Source organism: Natator depressus, chromosome 4 (assembly GCF_965152275.1).
Source record: "Natator depressus isolate rNatDep1 chromosome 4, rNatDep2.hap1, whole genome shotgun sequence".
NCBI classification, from domain to species: Eukaryota; Metazoa; Chordata; order Testudines; family Cheloniidae; genus Natator; species Natator depressus.
Window position 1 is genome coordinate 58,661,113 of NC_134237.1, and position 19,338 is coordinate 58,680,450.

Genomic DNA, 19,338 nt, shown 5'->3' on the forward strand with positions numbered 1-19,338 from the left:
GATGGATCACTTGATGATTACCTGCTCTGTTCATTCCTGCTGGGACACCTGGCATTGGCCACGGTCAGAAAAGAGGATACTGGGCTAGATGGCCCTTCTGTCTGACCCAGTATGGCTGTTCTTATGTTCTTAAGGAAGGCAGTCTTTGATATGATGTGGACCTATCCAAGTGAGGGCTTTCTACTCAAATACCAGAACCCTGAATTGGATCTGAAAGTGCGTGGGAAGACGGTGTAGGTTGTAGAACACTGGTGTGAAATATGGTCTAGTGCTTGTTCTGCTTAGGAGATGGACCACTGTGTTGTCACTGTGTTACAGTTTCTTCATGAACATCTTGTCTAGGTGGAGGTAAAGAGAACTGCAGAATACCAGAGAGGAAGTGACAAATGTGTGAATTACTGTGGCTAGGTCCCTATCTGAAAGAAATAGTCTCTTTGCCAGCCAGAAGTGGCAGAAGCTGGACACTATCATAGCTGCTGGGAGCAAACACCCTCAGTTACAGGCTTACCAGCTCCTCAAAGGGATTACCTCTACTGATTGACACTATTATGCATAGAAAATGACTTTCCAATCCCAGTGTGCCAGATTCCCATCTCTGGTCAATCAAATGAGGAGGTTTCACAAACTTTGACCATGTTAGACAAAAGCCCCTTACCACAATAGTATATAAGTGGGAAAAGTTTAGGGAGAAAGTAAAGAAGGGATTAATATTTGATGTAATTCTGCCTCCAGAGGAACTTGGCAGGCACTGGATTTTTGGTTTCATGAGGAATTTCACTTTCAAAATTTGCAAGACAGAATTAAAACATTTTTTAGGATGCCAAAATTATATATGATATAAAATGGAATATCTAAAGATTCCGTTTCAAAAAGGCTGAATGTTGAATGAACTGGATATTTCAACCTTATTGAAATGTTTCTTCTCTTCTTTCAAAGCAAATTCTTGTTGAAGTTGACTCATTAATCAAAAGCAAAACATTTTGCAGAAATCAGTATTTACTGATGGGAAAAAGGTTCCATTGGAAAATTTCCAATCAGCTCTACTCTCTGTTTCCCCAACTGATTATGTCTTATCTGTTTGTGTCCTTTAAAATATAAGCTTCATGGGGCAGAGACTTTCTTTTAGTTGTCATGTTCAAAGCACATAGCTCAGGTCAAATAGTAAATGAAAAGACTTCATAGAACATTTTAGTGTTCTTAAAAGACTCAGACATTAGCCTGGAAATTCAAATGAATGGAAATATACAGTTAATAGAACTCAAATAACTATAACTCTACTTCAGTGCCACCCACACTATCCTCAGAACAGGTGTCTGAGACCAGGAGACAAATCCTCAAACAATGCATATCTCAATTGAAGCAGTGACCCTAGAAATTGTAAAGTGATTTTATCGAACTATTTCAATCAAGTTCATAGAGATTGTATGCTACTATAGCATTTAAAGTAAAATGTACACTAACCAGAGAAAACCGTTTGTGTCTTATTTTGAACCATTGAGTATATGGACAAGAAAATCTCTGTTCATCAAAAATGACCGATTCAAGACAAGTGTTTGAGACAAATCCCCCTAATTATACAGAATTATGTTGTACTGAAACTGATCATTAATATCTGAGGCTATAAACCTCTTAATGGCTGAACTAAAATTTATGTTGACACACCTGTGCACCGGGTGGAAGACAAATCAAATCACACTTATGCAGCAGAAATATACATTCAAAACCAAAGTCGTATATTCCAGAGTTTCTTGATTCTACAAGCAGCAACATAAGTAAAGTGGATTTAAGTTGTTCCCAGCTCCACGCTATGAACTACTTGAAGTTCTTACAATCAGAAGTCCTTCATCAAAATGTTTCCATCTTACACACAAGGCAGACAGGAATCCTGGATGGCAGATTGGCAGGAGCTGGACAGGCATTAAGGTTGCATAGGCATCAGGAACTGTGTGTGTTTCCAATCCTTTGTAAAATTTTCTTTCAACGAGTAATCTTATTTTGACTTCCAGGCCAAGCTTTTGAGAAAACTGCAAAGTTTTCTTAGGGCTTTTTCCCCCACAACTAATAAACATTTACAACTGTACCTCCAGTTTAACAAAGTTGGTTTTGTTTTGTTCTTTATTTTTGGTCTGGACGTTCAATTTTAAAATTGATTGCAAAGACACTATCAGTATAGATGCATTTATAGACAAATAGGATAGTGCTACTTAACAGCCATCCTATACTAATAAGGGAGAAAGCGCTCCCATTTTGATTGCCATATAGAAAAAAAATCAGATTGTAAGAGTGACACTATCAGTGCATGCTCAGAAACTGCACCATCCTAAGTAATTTTTAACTATACTTTGTGCAAGTTTTTATTTTCCTGCTGAGGAATAAAGAGTTTCAAAAGTTAGGCTCCAAAATAACAGGCTTGATTTTCAAAAGTGCTGAACACCTATTGCTCCAACTGAAGTAATCAGTGGGAACTGCTGCATGATCAGCACTTTTGAAAATCAGGTCACTTATTTAGGAGCCTAAATCACGATTTAGAAACCTAACTTTAGGCTCTTTTTGAAATCATGACCTAAAACATTAGTTTAAATGTCTAGTTACATTTTTATTAAAAGCAAATTTATTTGTTACTGAAACAGTTTTTCTGTAGGCTAATATATGTATCTAACAAGTGTCATTCATAACAGTCTGCAACCATAAAGAGGCCTCATTTTGCAGTCCTGACCAGCAAAACTCCCATTGACTAACAGCCTCTTCCTTTCCCATCTCTTCCTACACTCTCAGAAAATATTCAGCCTCCCATTTCACATACTCTGTTTTTCAGGGATTATAAATTCTAATTCGATAGTATGAGTCAATATAGTCATGTAATGTTTAAGAAAAGTTTTGTAAATGAGTTCCAATAGTTCATGGATTAGGAACCCAATCTTATGAGGATCCAGGGACTTCTGTATAGATTATTTAGGTTAATCTTTCTATCTACCCAATGGGACTCAGGGCTTAGTTTAGAAGCTACCATCAGAGATGCTTAGTTTTGCAGTTCTCAAACTGTGGATTTGTGTCTCCAGGGATAACATGCTTGTTAACAGCAAAAATATTTTTAAGTAAATTAATATATAGAGGTGTGAAATAACATTATTGTCAACCGTATTGTCCCCCCGCAAATCTGTGTACACAGATTCAATCCTTTACCTCTCTCTAAAAGTGCAAAGTTTCAAAAAGTTCAATGAATAAGAAGATTGTTGTTGGAATAGATCTGGACAAGGAGAAGAAGTCTGGAGATAAATGTGAGAAAGGAGGGACAAGCAGTAGAAACAAAAGTGATACTGTTTGAGCAGCATATTCCAGAAGTCTTGAGGTCTTTCTGAGTGTAGCCTTCATTGATTTGAGATCTGCCACTAGAAGGGAAAACCTGTCAGGGCAGCAGGCCGTAAGAGAGACCCAGTTTGGGAATATTTTAATGAAGTTCTTCTACCTGTGAGTAAGACAGGTATGTGTGCAAAATGCAAATGGTGCAACAAAGAACTGCAAGGACTGGTTGCCTGAATGAAACATCATCATGAGAAGTGCTCCTTCTCAGGAGGAAGCAGTGTTAAAGACGATGAAAAGAACATGTCTGAACATGCAGGATCTTCAGGTTGGTAAACTTTTTTTATTTCATACTTCTTTCTTAAGGACTGCCTGTCTTCCTTCTGGACTATTCTTGAATTCTCCTGTTTGAGCCAAAAATATAGTTGTTACTCTATGATACTATCGTTTTAGATGGAGTTGTGATAAAAAATAAATAGCTGAAATAGGCAGATCTTCCTTTTACAATTTCACCTTTAAAGTAGTACTAAGTGTCAGAGAATGCATGAGTAATACTAAATGAGCAGTATGGTAATAATAATTAAATAACTGCATTGACTTATTTTGTTTAGGAGAATCCATCCTCAACATAACAGGATTCTGAAAACTATCCACCTTCAAGATCACCATCCTTTTCTATAGTTTCAGAGTTATCTGCTAATTATAGTGTTTTAGTCACATCATGTATGTCACATAGCCACAGTATATCACCTGTAGCAAAGAGAAAAAAAAATCTCCATCATCCAGAAACAACCACAGGTAACAGGATCTACAACCTATCCTGAAGGATGACCCAACACTCTCACAAATCCTGGGAGACAGGCCAGTCCTTGCCTACAGACAGCCCCCCATCCTGAAGCAAATACTCACCAGCAACCACATACCACACAACAGAACCACTAACCCAGGAACCTATCCTTGCAACAAAGCCCGTTGCCAATTGTGCCCACATATCTATTCAGGGGACACCATCACAGGGCCTAACAACATCAGCCACACTATCAGAGGCTCGTTCACCTGCACATCCACCAATGTGATATATGCCATCATGTGCCAGCAATGCCCCTCTGCCATGTACATTGGTCAAACTGGACAGTCTCTACGTAAAAGAATAAATGGACACAAATCAGATGTCAAGAATTATAACATTCATAAACCAGTCGGCGAACACTTCAATCTCTCTGGTCACGCGATTACAGACATGAAAGTTGCAGTTCTTCAACAAAAAAACTTCAAATCCAGACTCCAGCGAGAAACTGTTGAATTGGAATTCATTTGCAAATTGGATACAATTAACTTAGGCTTGAATAGAGACTGGGAGTGGCTAAGTCATTATGCAAGGTAACCTATTTCCCCTTGTTTTTTCCTAACCCCCCCAGACGTTCTTGTTAAACTCTGGATTTGTGCTGGAAATGGCCCACCTTGATTATCATACACATTGTAAGGAGAGTGGTCACTTTAGATAAGCTATTACCAGCAGGAGATTGGGTTTGTGTGTGGGGGGGGGGGGGAGAGCGGGTGAGAAAACCTGGATTTGTGCTGGAAATGGCCCAACTTGATTATCATAGACATTGTAAGGAGAGTGATCACTTTAGATAAGCTATTGCCAGCAGGAGAGTGGGGTGGCGGGAAGTATTTTTTTCATGCTTTGTGTGTATAAAAGATCTTCTACACTTTCCACAGTATGCATCCGATGAAGTGAGCTGTAGCTCACGAAAGCTTATGCTCAAATAAATTGGTTAGTCTCTAAGGTGCCACAAGTACTCCTTTGTTGTATGTGTTTGTGTGACAACAGAAGAAGAGAATGTCTTTCTTAGAGAAACAATTGATACATCAAGAAATGCACACACAGCAGAATACTTACAGGAAGTAGCAGTAAAGGCTATAAAAAAAAACTGTGGAAAAAAATTCAGATGTCTAGTACGCAGCTTGGTCACAGACAATGCTGCAAATGTACCCAAGATGAGAAGAAATTATTTAGAAAACAGTGAAGAGAGTCCCAAGCTAACAACATACGGTTGCAGTGCTCATTTGATGCACCTTCTAGCCAAAGACTTCAGTGTTCCAGAAATAAAGGCTAATGTTGTTGAAATTGAAAAATACTTCCGTAACTACCACTTTGCAGCAGCTGCTCTGAAAAAAGTGGGAGGAACCAAGCTAACTCTCCCATAAGACGTGCGATGGAACTCAGTAGTGAACTGTTTTGAGCACTATATCAAGAACTAGTCTAATCCGATGACAGTTTGTGAACAAAACTGTGAAAAAATAGATGGCACTGCCACAGCCAAAGTTCTCAACATTGGGCTTAAGAGAAATGTTGAACACATGCTGAGTGCCCTGAAGCCTATTTCTGTAGCCTGGAACAAAATGCAGGGAAATAGCTGTTTTACTGCTGACGCTGTTGAAATTTGAAAGGAACTGAGATCTTAAAAAGAGAAATATGCAATGACAGAGTTAAATTACAAGCATTAAAAAAACTAATGGGACAAGCACTATCTCATTTTCTTGCCAATATTCTCAGTACTCGGTACCAGGGTCAAACCTTAACTGCTGAAGAAGAGTGGTTGGCAATGACATGGACATCCAGCAATCATCCCTCCATAATGCCAACTATAATAAACTTCCGAGCTAAGGGTGAATCATTCAAGAAAAATAAGTTTGCTGATGATGATTTGAAGAAAGTCACACAGTGAACTGGTGGAAATCACTTAAGCACTTGGATTCAGAGACTGTTGATGTGATAATCTCACTAGCTTCTTCTGCCGGTGTAGAAAGAATATTTTCTTCTTTGGACTAATTCATTCCAAATTGAGAAATCATTTGGGACCTGAAAAAGCAGGAAAGCTTGTTTTTCTTCTCCAGATTATGAACAAACAGGAAAATGAAGATGAAGACGACTGAGTTAACTGTAGAAGCCAATATTTTAAGTTTCTCATGTTGACCTGGCTGACATAGTAGATTTAATTTTTGTGGGGTTTTTTTTTCAATATTTCATTTAACTATTTTAGTTAAAAACAATTTTAACAAAAACAAACCTGATTTTAAAAAACTTGAATGTTTAAATTCAAAAATTCATATGCTTGCTGTGTTAAAATATTGTGTTTGCTGTGGAAGAAAAAAAAATCCAGAATACATAACATTGTTGTTTTAGTTAAATAAAACAATTTAAATGTCTGTCTGGTGGTGATCTCCTCCTAATACAGCATGGCAAGAAAATCCTCCAAATATTAATGATTAACGTCTTGAATTGGAGATATTTATGAAGTCACTGGGAGGTGAACTATCTGCATCAATTATCTTTGGTAAATGAAATAACCAAACAATCATTCATTTTCTGATTAGCCGTAAAACTAATCTGAAAAGTTTTACACTTTAAATAAAATAAATCACTTAAAAAATGTCTGGTGTGTACCTTCTAAAAATGAAACCTACATCTATCTCTGAGTTGTGAAGATATGTATTAAGGTTATAACAACCAACAAGAATGCCCTTTTATGCAGAAATCCATGATTAAATCGAGTCTTCCTGACTAGTGATTTAAATCATGATTTAAATCCATTTGACTTAAATCAAATCCACCCTGCTGGTTTATTGTATGTAGTTATAGACTATGTGAAAAAGTAAGCCGCATACTTAAAATTACCAATAAAATACCTCTGTTGTGAAACAAACAACTTTCGATAACAGAAGGGCTTTCAACTGATTAATAGTCAGGAGCTGTGTTGAAGTATATGTTATGTCTAGAAAGAAGCACATATACCAAGTACCATTAATATCTTTCTAGGAAAAAACATCACAAAAGCATACCTTTAACAACTGAATCTGAATGCTTATTGCTGCAAATCATGTAATCTTTCCCACTTCACTTCAAAGTACAAGTTTTGTATGAATAGATTACATATTTATAATTTATGAAGGAAGAGGTTTTTATTTTTTTTAAGGGCAAATTGCATATGAGATTAGTTACATAATCAAATTATCATCAAATGATGCACATCGAGCATGAAGTTATAAAAAATGACTTCTGCCTAAAACAGTGTGTCAGTAAGTTTACACTGAACCTGTAAAAGTGATTGCTGATAATAATGGAATGAATTTTTATATTTTCTTTGATCCATCTCTTCTTTTTAAACCGTTACAGAAGTAATGTTCAGAAAGAAAAAAATATTGCTTTATTGTTAATCAGTGGGTAGTTTTTTTCATATTTTTAAACACACAATAGACATCTATGTAGGAGATATTGGTGCATACCATTTTATTTTACAGACTCTTTGTCAGTGTTGCTTTTCGTGTAGACCTTGTTGACCAGACTATCTGAAGGGAGAAAAAAGTTCTCTCTTTGCTCTTTCTTGTACAAATATGCACAAGCCAAGAATGTGATTAAAACACAGAATGGTAAGAATGAACACTGAGTTTCCTTTTCATCAGAAATATATTTTGTCAAATAACTAAGTTTTTAAAGCATTATAAACTAGATTTTCCCTCTATTCCACTTAAATTATCAGATTTCTGATAAATTTAGCATCATAATTACACAGACACAAACCATGCACTAATGCGTACAAGCCTCAAAATGAACATGTCTTTTGTTAAAATGAGGCCACAATGGCAACATGCTGGATAGAGTTTACAAAAATTTCTAAGTACTTAACAGTAGAGTTTATTTTGGTAGCAAACCCAAGAAAGCAAAATTTTTGTGAGTTTGTACAGTAACTAGCTGGAATGGAAAACTGTATTTCCTTTAAAGTTGGTGCTCATTTATTTTGTCAAGACTACATGGAATCAATGGGGATACATTAAGCTGGCTATTTTTTCTTAAATCATGAAGGTGAACCATTCCAGTTGAAGTGATGAAGTGAGCTGTAGCTCACGAAAGCTTATGCTCAAATAAATTGGTTAGTCTCCAAGGTGCCACAAGTACTCCTTTCCATTCCAGTTGGTTATTTAGTCTCACACTCTAGTTGCTGATTACCTGAAACATTTTCAGCCATTCCTGAAGTCCTGTAGGTGGCTGGACAGATGAAATCCGGCGCCGCTGTTGTCCTTGGCCGTTGGCTGCTCTCAGGTCCCCAAAAGTAGTAGGTGTTGCAGAACATGGCACAAGCCCAGTAGTGCTATGATACAAATAAGTGAAAGTCACAGAAATTATTGCATTTTGAAAAATAAAATGTCTATATACTTAAAATGCTTTAGTACAGCAGTTACAAATCAGAATTAATATAAAATAATGTTTTGATTTTTATGTGAGATTACCCAGGCAACAACAGTTTGAACAGTCTACTTTGTCATTCAAGGAGTCAGTTTCCTCACTCTCATCAATACAGCTGTTTCTGTCATTCTAGTGTTCATCTTTCTGCCAGGAAAAAAATGGGTAGCATCCACTGAAGGCCAAATGAATACCATCAACTGGCCAGCAGGGAGTGCTTATGTAAGAGATGCAGTAAGACTATATATCCTTTCACTCTAGGAAGACCAAATGTGTCATGTTTCCTGTGGGCCTGGTCTCTGGTGATGTGGAAAGCAGGAGTTCACAGGTCTCAACTGTAAAGGTAAAACATGTTGCTACCTCATTGCCAAACAACAAAATAATCCATTATCTAAGTCCTTGATATGTATTTTGTTAGCAAGAGGCTATTACTATTTTATAATGATAACAGAATAGTTTAACTTCAATATATATTACTGTATTTTAAAAGTTTGCATATTGATGGATTAATACCAACCTCACTATTTCAGGGGGGTGGGAGGCAGAAGTTGTGCCCTATCTACACACAGTTTTCTCACATATTTAAAAGATCAGACACAGTAATATATGTTTCTGCCTCAAGTGTGTCTTTTTTTTTTCCCCCCTTTCCTGAACTCCATCCCATCTGACTGGTCTAAACTCCAAGAGAAGGTTACCACAGTAATGTTGTCCAGCCATCAATTTTCTCTCACCTTACCTCATGTAAAACACTTCATTTACAACATATCTGACTGATATAGTCCCTACTTAAGTTTGGATCACCTATTTAAAACATAGTTATCTGTACAAACTATTGCAGAACATGTAGAATTCAAATATACTGGAGATACCTAAACATTTTGCTTTAATATACTTAATATTTTGCAGTAAATCTAGTCCTTCAGCTGATTTGCTCTTCAGGATTTCACTGGACAGAGTATTGCTGTAAACTGATGCAATATAGATTTATTTGTAACTAATTTATTTAACTAATTTTGTTTTTATTTCTTTTTTTCCCCAGTATGTACCAATAATTTGCATAAACTAATGAAGATTAAAGACTGATAAGAACAGGTTTATTTCTTTACTTGTTATTTCAATGTAAACAAAAGCTAATACAGAGCACTTTATTTCACAGAACACAGTTGTCTTTTAAGGACATTCAGCTAATGCAAATAACCCAAGGGGGTCTTTTTTAATGGGTGCAAACAAACCCCAGGTTCATCAGACCTGTGAGTCTTTCCTTCTAACAACAAGGAGAACACACAGAAACATTGAGATGCAAGAATTAAATCATTGTACCTAAACAATATTAAATATAATATGATCAAACGACTCAAAAAGTCACAAGACTGTCCTATATTATTTATGAAAAGGGTTTTTTCCTGTATATAAACTCAACCTTCTGAATTCCAATGGAAAGAAGACTTAGAAAAGTCATGCTTTTAAGTTAATCCATGATACTTCTAAAATCAATGACTTTTCTATCTAATTCTATTCACCCCTGTGCAGAGGGCCAGCAAAAAGCCAATCCAACACTTCAGTTCCAAAATAAGCCTCTGTGAATTAAGCTTATGTGGAATTTAACTGGTGCATAGGTCTTGTACTGGTCCTGTGCACAGGAGCTGAATTCTACCCTTGGTGTGGGTGAACAAGCAAAGGCTATCTGTGTTTCTGAGAGACACTATTTTCACATCTTCTCAACTGTCATCAGTAGGACCAAATATGGTCAATTTCTCTAGAAGGTAAGTATCTACAGAGGCTAGCTTTTGAATGTTGGTGATCAAATGGGCTAGAAAATTAGAAACTTGTTCTAAACAACAATGAAATATAAATGCTGTCTTTAGGCTAGAGGCATTAAAATACATATTTGAAGTAAATAAAATGTTTGGTGGCTGTTTATTTTAACGTAGGGGGTGTTATACCTTTATTTAAATGTCTATCACTGCTACATTGGACTTTTTGGTCAAAACTGCAGTCATCCACAACAGAAATTAAAGGAAACTCTTTTTCATTTGAAATCACATTAAACATGATCTTTATTCATACTTTATTCTTTTTGTGTTTAGAACTTTCTGAATGTTTGTTTTCATTCTATTAAAACATAGTAACATGTTCTAGGAAGCTGGACAAGTAACAATTCCTCTGAAAAGAAGTACATATATTTTGACAAACAGTTTACTTTACTGAATTGTCCTTTTTTGTGGACACCAAGGACTGTGTTATATGAGGAACTGTTACGGAAAGAGGCAGGTTTTTGGCAGAATGAGTTCAGAAAACTGAGAACAATTGAAAATAATATACCAACTAGAGAGATCAGAATGGTAATATTTGCTCACTAACAAGAGAAGGTCTGTTGTTCTTTAATGTTGCCATTTACAAAATCAAAGACCAAACACAGAACATATTTTCCCACATTTTCTGAACTTTTCATTTGTGCAATAAGCCTCTTAAATGGAGAGACGTATAAAACGTAATTTACACTTTCAAGATACATCAACAGTGTTGTATGCAAGAACTGACTTCCTAAGCCAATTTTAACTGGAAAGTAGCAGGAAAAGTTTTACAATGATGCAAATTCCAAAATGATGGAATGCAGCAGGACATCAGAGAACAATTATATCTAGTTGTTATGGCAACTATTGAGCATACTGTAATGTATGCATATAGACCATTTAAGATCTTATCTTTAGCAAATAAAATATACTTGCTAATTCAGAAGTTGCCCTATTCTGCTTCCTTACTCATGTTGATTATTATCTTACTCTGCAAGGAGTCTCACTGAAATAAATGGAGCTACTTGTGCACTAACCTACTAATCAACATGAGTAAGGGAGAAGAACGGGGACTCAATAATACCATAATGTAGGTAGCAAGTGTTTTTTTGTAATTTGCTTAGGATCATATGTTCAGTTCTGCCTACATAAATTTCCACTCAAGTATTTCAGTTGCCTTAGTAAATTGATACGTTTGATCATATTTTGTAAAAACCTTTCTTTTTAGAAGTTCTTGCTATTAAGTCCCTTTTAAAACTGTATTGATTTCACACTTTATTTTGAGAAATGCTTCTGCCCTGTAGAAAGCTCTTCAGGGATGGGCAATATATTAGAAATTGAAAGCAAACCTCAAAAGAAGAAATACGACTTCGGCTACTCTATTAAAACTCAACTTCAGTTACCATAATTTTAAGCAACTGAACTACATGCTAATAGTGATAATACCACCAGTTCTCTTCTATGGAGTTAACGTTTCAGATGAGCTATGATTCAGGTTGAGCAGCTGGAAAGACAGGATGTACACATAAGAATCATGACCAGGTCATCTGTTATTACATTTAATTACCTCGTGTATTCTGAGACTTTGCAGGGTTTCTTTCCCAGAGAGAAAGAACGGACCTCGGAGCCATGGTCCAACTTTCTCTTCATCTGCAAGGTGAGGAGGGGAAAAAAAACACCCCAAAGATTTAGTTGTATGGCCAGCATAAATCATGTCATTAATATCTAAAATGAACACATTTTTCCTTTTACTTTAATTCTGAATTTTCATAAGAAACCTCCATTAATAAAATAAAATAATGTTCTAGTTTACAACTAGAAGTAACAAATGTGAAATAGTGTTAATAAGTATCTATTTTATGACTAAAGATACTTAAAACTATCTTAGTTTTTATTTGGATATAACTATCTAAAGGTTTATTTAAAAAACTGATCTTTGTGAAATCTCTGGAAAGAATTCCACCCCTGTTATTTCAGTTTCATAGCTATTATAACTGTAAAGTCTGAAAATGACAAGTGGGTTACATTTTGGATCGTCTCTGTGTACTGTAGACCAAATGTATATTTTAGGCATTAAGACAAAAACATTTCAAATACTTAAAAATGACTCATCTTAACATTTTTAATTTAATATTTCAAACATTTATGAAATGACACTGACTTAAATGAAATGACTTAAAGAGGATATTGACATTTTCACAAAAGGGGTAGAATGAAAAAGAATAAATCTCGTCTAGAATGTCACCCACAATTAGATATGATCAAAAAACAAATAATGATCAGGGCAGCTGTTAAAAGGAGAAGGAAATCTGCAAAAATTACCAAAGAGATGGAAACCAGTGAAAGGCATGTTCATCCAGCCAGACAAATAAGGATTACTTGCTGCATATGCTGGTAATCTTCAACCACACATTTTATGCCAAATAAAGTTTTGTTTTTATTGTAAGGAAAACATTTTAGCCATTAGTAGAGCAACAACAGCTATTGACTGCAGAATGTATAAACTACCTGTGTATCAATTTGGACCTTAAATATTTGTAAGGGTTTTTAGTTTCTCTAATTTAATCTGTTAAAATTAATGGTTTTAAATTGATATCTTGGATATGTAATGCTAAGTGGTTCTCTGTTTTTTAAAATGTTGCAGATATTATAATTTCATCTTTATGACTGGATTCAACCATTTATTGTACCAGTCTTCCTTCCTAAAATGAATTGGTTTCTCTACAGCTATAAAAAATGTTTGCATTAGAAACATTTTCCTTTAAAATACTCAGACATTTACATGTCACTTAATAAACATTCAATAAAGCTTTTGTATTTTGTTCCATTAGTAATTATGAGAAAGGACTACTCAGGTTATACATACTCATTAAAAAAGAAAAATAGCTTGCCTTATAGCTAAACCTTGTTTTCTTGCCCATGCCTCACATGGGACACAAATAACCATGTCACCATAAAAACGTTAAACAGAACAACAAACACAGAAACCCCACATAACAAATCCCAAATGCAAGAACCAACCCTACCCACTCACTCCCATTGCCCACCAAATTGTTCTAAGGAACACTGAGAATAATGGAGACCATCTTTTAGCATTGTACAGGAGCAAGACAGCAAAACCACTGAAGGCATAAATCTCATTTGTTTAGTTTAACACCATACTAGAGGAATCTTATAGTAGGAATCTTAAGGAAGTATTTTAATGTTACAGGAAGTTTTTAATCTCAGTTAAAAATTAAACTGATTTTCCTGAGAGAATATCTTCACACCAATGCTTATATTTATCTTCTAGTTCCCTCTCTCAAAAGAAGAGATTTACCTTTTTCAAAAGCAAAAATTGTAACGTATAAGAAATATAATGCTAGCAACAGTATAAGCAGATATATTCATTTATTCTTCGACAAGCGCATAGAAAATATTCAAATCAACATGCAGTCCTATATTTACCTAATAATGACATCTCCAATTTCCTGTTTTCTCAATTATTTTAAGAAACTTTTTCATCTGTTCTTATCAGCTTAGTGACATATATGCGCTTTCAGCACTTCACAGGGTGCCAAGTAAATTCATTGACACAATTGCATTTACCATACTAAGATAAAACTTTGTTTCCAGAAGATTGCTCTAGTGATAAAATTTAGATTTCAAGATGATTTTTGTGGAACTGAAAACTTGTATCAGAAATACTCGAGAAAACATCCTCGTGAAATAATTCTCTGTGAATATAAGTACTAGAGTCCTTAGTGTTGATTTACTGAAATAACTGATCTTGCAGTCAAAATATCAAACTGTATTCTGCATCATTACCAGAAATACAGAGTGGTATCAAAGTCTTCCATAGCACACTGCATTACACGTAAATATCCACATCATTACTTGCATCTTTTTCTACATTCACAGCAAAATTAAAATAAGCCTGAGAGATAGGTAAGGTACAGAAAGAAGATTTACTAAAGAACAGTTATGCATAAAGTGCTTTCAGGTTAATGTATAGATGAGCTGCATTTTGAAAGTCAAGCAGTTTATTTGAAGGTAAATTCTCAGATCAACATATCACTTCTTACTCAGATTCCTAAAATAAAAGCTTTTCGCATCTCATTTAGCCATTTCATTATTTGCCTTCATTCATCGTGTAGAATAGAATGCCAGGCATCCAGCCACCCACCAAAAAGAGAAGATACTGCAGCCATCTCTGATGATACAGATTTTTTTCTTCCTTAACACAGACACACACACACTCTCTCAAACAAGAAAAAAACCAGATACTTACTTTGTAAAAAATCATTTTTAAAGTGCCGTAGAAACCCATGTTTTCTGTATTTTTTCCCTTCAGTGATTCTGTGCCCCCGAGCGTCCGACTGCTTGGTAGTCTCTGACAATATAAACCTTTTTCAGGTAGGTATGTCACAGACTCTAATGTGGACATGCTCGGGCACGTCAGAAAAGGAAGATTAGGCAGCAGAACCAGCAACAAAACTCCACTGTAAAGGCAAATGAAGCTCAGTATCAAACTGCTTCTCGGGGCACACACATACATGCAGCTTGCTGGAGTAGAACTTGAGGGAATAATGGGAGAGAGGGGGAAGATTATTGGAGGAGACTGTGCCCTGTCAAAGCCTTGATTTAACAGATTCCTCCCTTAGCAGCAGAGGATCAGATTACATCTTCCCTCGTTTACGGAATGGTGCAGTCCAACCTTCAGCAATGCAGGCTGCACATCAATTATATGGTGCTCAGCTCCGGGGAGCCTGTAAGCACAGAGTACAGGAAGGGCTTGAACAGGAAATTAAATAGCCCCCACACCAACATTCCCTTCCTTAAACTTGTCTTCATCTTTTCTTTGAAAAATAAAACTGATTTTTTAAAGTAGCCTTGGAGGCTGGTGGAATGTTATCAAACCATTTTTTTATATTTGAAAGTGCAGCATGCTTCAGATTTTTCCAGTTGAAGCAAGCAAGCTCACTGCCACTCATTGCAATTATAGTGTAGCCCTCAGCCAGTTAACTGGACTTTTACATTAGTGCTTTCAGTGGACACAAATTAGTACTTCAAAAGTGCTATTTTTAGTTAATTTTAAAATAATTTGAAATATATTATTTGCCAAAAAGATGTTTGAAATATTCTGTTGGCGACACAATATGGTTTGGCAAATTTAACACTTCCAACTTTTAAAATTGAAAATTATGTAATACGGATTCAAATATTTATTACTATAGTGACTAATCTGTAAAATTCAAGAGTATGCCCAAGTTTTCCTTGGAAGGCAGTCCTCCCAATGCACCTTTAATATTCTGTGCATCCTCTTCCCAGAAAATCTCCCTATTTTTAAAATTAGTTGAGGGTTATACAAAACCCCCCAAACATTAAAAAGCTTCTAATGTCTGCTTCTGGTGTCCACACACAAATCGTTTGATGGTTTCTCTCTCACACTTAGAAAAATCTTAAGGAAAGCTTTGAATATTTCACACACAATTTTCCAAACAACGTTTTTTGTTTTACAATTACTTGATACAACTCTCCTACCAAAATTGATACAGCTGTTCAATAAAGTTTGGGAAGAAGAGACCCCACGTGAACAGTGGAAACATGGAATAATTATCAGATAAAGGGTGATCTTACTGAATAACAACTGGAGAGGAGTTATACTACTCTCTGTTGTAGGGAAAGCCTTCTATAGTAGGACACTGCACAGGATGAAAGAGGCAGAGGATGCAAACCTTTGAGAAGAACAGGGTGGACTCAGGCCCAAGACATCCCATGTAGATTAGATATTTACACTAAAGGTCCATCATAGAAAAATGTATAGAATGGCAAGCTCCTCTCTTCATCAATTATTTTTATTTTCAAATGGCATTTGACAGCTTGCACTGACATATATTATGGAATATTTTAAAATCCTATGGAATCCCAGTTAAAACTGTCAATATTAACAAGGCCATGTACAGAGATGCCAATTGTTCTGTGAGGGTGAACAACCGGACAACAGAGTGGTTCAGTGTGGATGCTGGCATGGAACAGGGCTGCATTTTATCTCCGTTGTTGTTTGGCATTGCTGTAGATAATGAAGAAGTGTATTAGCAACACAAACACTGGTATAGCAACTTTGCTGATGATATTGTGCTACCCGGAGATACCCCTGAAAAGATAGAGACAGACAGACAACTTGGCAAAAATAGCAAGCCAAATGAGGCTGAAAATTAATTATGCTAGAACAAACATTACTGAAACCCAGACATCAAGCAGTAACATCACATTAGAAGGCAAAAATATCAAGGAAGTTGAACAGTTCATCTACCCGGGCAGCACCATTTTAACCAAAGGAGACCTCAAGAGGTGAGACGTTAACGATAGGACAGGCAACTCAACAAAGTATTGCAATCAAAGATATACAGCACTAGAACAAAACTGAGAATTTTCAGTTTAAACAATCTCAGGGCTAATATATGGCTGCAAGAGTTGGAGATCTACTAAAACAGACAGAAAACTAGACACCTTCCAAAATAAGTGCCTACGAAAGATTCTGAACATTGACTGCAAAGACTTCAGCACCAACGAAGAGATCTGAAATACCACCAACCAGCTCTTTCCACCAGAATCAGAAGGAAGCTCTGAATGTATCTGGGGCATGTACTCTGAATGCCAACATACAGATTCCCACACAAAACTGTCAAGTGAAAACCAGCTGTTGTGAGGAAATGAGGGTATCCAAGAGAAATGTTAAGAAGAACCGTTAGCAGGGAGGACAGAATAGTCAATCTCAAGCAGGAAATGACAGAGAAGAATGGAAGAGACTGGTTTCCGTCCTGTCCACCAACTTTGGCGCAGGAAGGATGTACAAAATATGTTTGTTTTTTTTCAGTTTGTGAGAAATGTAGGTTTCTATAACCATAAAGGAGAACTGTATAATCAAAAGTTCATTAGATGCCTGTTAGCCAAAGTGCATTACAGACATTTTGGGGTGCAGTGCAAAATCCAGGGGCAATGCCTAGATGAGAATCTTACTTCTCCTCAGGCAGGGCCGGCTCTACCTTTTTTGCCGCCCCAAGCAGCGAAGGAAAATGCCGCCGAAGAGGGAAGTGGAGGAGCTGCCGCAGGCACGCCGCTGAACAGGAAAAGAGGAGAAGGGGCTGCCGCAGGCGTGCCGCCGAAGAGGGAAGCAGAGGAGCTGCCACTGGCGTGCTGCCAAAAGCAGATGCAGTGCCGCCCTTTCCCGTTTGCCGCCCCAGGCACCTGCTTGCTAGGCTGGTGCCTTGAGCTGGCCCTGTCCTCAGGAGTAGGATGACAACCCAGGGGCATGTCACTGGGATTTTTAGAAGAGAACTTTCCCTTGAGCCTGCTTGGAATTTCCATTTTTCCTCTCAGTTAAAGTTAGAAGAGATCTGATAAATTGGGAGTTTCTCTCCCCCCACGTCTCCCCACACCTGGCCAAAAGAGATGACGTAGCTTCTAGCTTCCTCTTCCTCTCATGAGAATGAATCTGGAACTCCTGAACAATTGTGTTGTTGCTCCTTCTGCTATACAGAGGGTAAGAAAGTTTAGAGATATCAGTCAAGGAGCAAAGTATCCCTTAAGCTCTGCATGCCTGCTCCATGTACCACAGAAGCTCTGCCTCAGAAAAGACATGCAGTGCCAGAACAGCACCCTGTTACTGTCCATCTTCTATATATGTATTTATGTAGCCCCTAAACTGTAGTATCTAGGTGTCTCCCAAGTATTCACTGATTTATTGTCAACACCCATTAAGTGGAAAACCATTATACTCATTTTACAGATGGGAACTGAGGCAGAGATTAAAATGACTTGCCCAAAGTCACAGGAAGTCTGTGGCAAAATGGGAATTCTACAAATCAAAGTAAATCAAGTTTGCCATGGATTCCCAGGAAAGAATTTTCCCAGTGGAATTTTTTTAGCCTAGGTTAAAGAAGGTAATTAACATCTCTGAGCTGCAGGCTAAACAATCTGAGAATTCTAAACCTAGCAAAAATACATTCAAATGAGGCTCTCCAAAAAGAGCTAGTCATCACTTGAAAGGAAGTAAAGGAAGAGCCTATCCACACAAAATGGTGGTTTCCCAGCGAAAGGAAAAGACTAAGCAGACAGACCCTAAACAGTTTCAATATTCCAGAGGACAAACTAAGCTGGATATGGCTATGACAGACTGACAATATCCTGAACAAATCTTATGGAATTAAGCTAAATTGTACAGAATTAAGTTAAACCTTATTGAATTAGGGTTAGTAACTTTAGGGTACATTGTATTAAAATGAAATCGTGTATGTGTTGTTGTGGCATTGTATGGACCTTCTTTAGTAGAAAGGAGAGGATGCTCGTGAACTTCCTCTGTTATCAGTTTTTGAAGCCACCCTTCCCCCATGGAGATATACATATATATTAATTCCAAGTGGATTCTCCAGGATCAACAGACAAAAAAAATCAACCCACAAACTAAACCCAAAACATAACAGAATCCTCCTACAGCTTTTGGATAAAAGCCTGGATTTTAAGCTGACTCGGGGCCTTTTTCCCTGATCTAGCAAACGGACCAGACCCCTTGTCTATGGAGGGCCCCAATCCTTATATAAGGATTGGAAAGACTTTGACATAAGTAAGAGAGTGTGATGAACTCTCATGAACTTGTAACCACAAAAAAGCCCCTAGGGTCGGGTGATGCCTGGTAAACTTATTAGCATGTGTGTAGGTTCTTTTATGGGTTTAAATGTTTTTTTTCTGTAATGCTCTTTACCTTAAGAATAAAGTTAGTATCTCCCAACTAAACTAGCCTTACTAATCATCTTAAACTCTGCCCATCAAATCTTGGCATTTATACTATTATCCATTAAGCCTCAGTGCGGTGTATTTTATGAAAACGGGATAGCTCAGTGGTTTGAGCATTGGCCTGCTAAACCCAGGGTTGTGAGTTCAATCCCTGAGGGGGCCATCGGGGGGGGGGGGGGGGAATTGTGCCTGCTTTGAGCAGGGGGTTGGACCAGATGATCTCCT

The 19,338-nt window shown here is 36.8% G+C and overlaps 1 protein-coding gene across 12 annotated transcripts in view; it reads right to left on the reverse strand.

Annotated features, from left to right (window-relative positions):
* FBXW7 (F-box and WD repeat domain containing 7) overlaps window positions 1-19,338 on the reverse strand; it is a 279,362-nt gene that overhangs the window by 31,165 nt on the left and 228,859 nt on the right. For 11 of the 12 annotated variants that reach the window (XM_074951001.1, XM_074950991.1, XM_074950995.1 and 8 more), the window contains 2 exons: window positions 11,906-11,988; window positions 8,312-8,453 (listed from right to left, as the gene is read on the reverse strand). In XM_074951001.1, the coding sequence (XP_074807102.1) occupies window positions 8,312-8,453; window positions 11,906-11,988 (225 nt within the window). Of the gene's footprint in view, window positions 1-8,311; window positions 8,454-11,905; window positions 11,989-14,608; window positions 14,931-19,338 lie in introns of those variants that run through there. The other variant, XM_074951000.1, reaches the window with a different exon arrangement.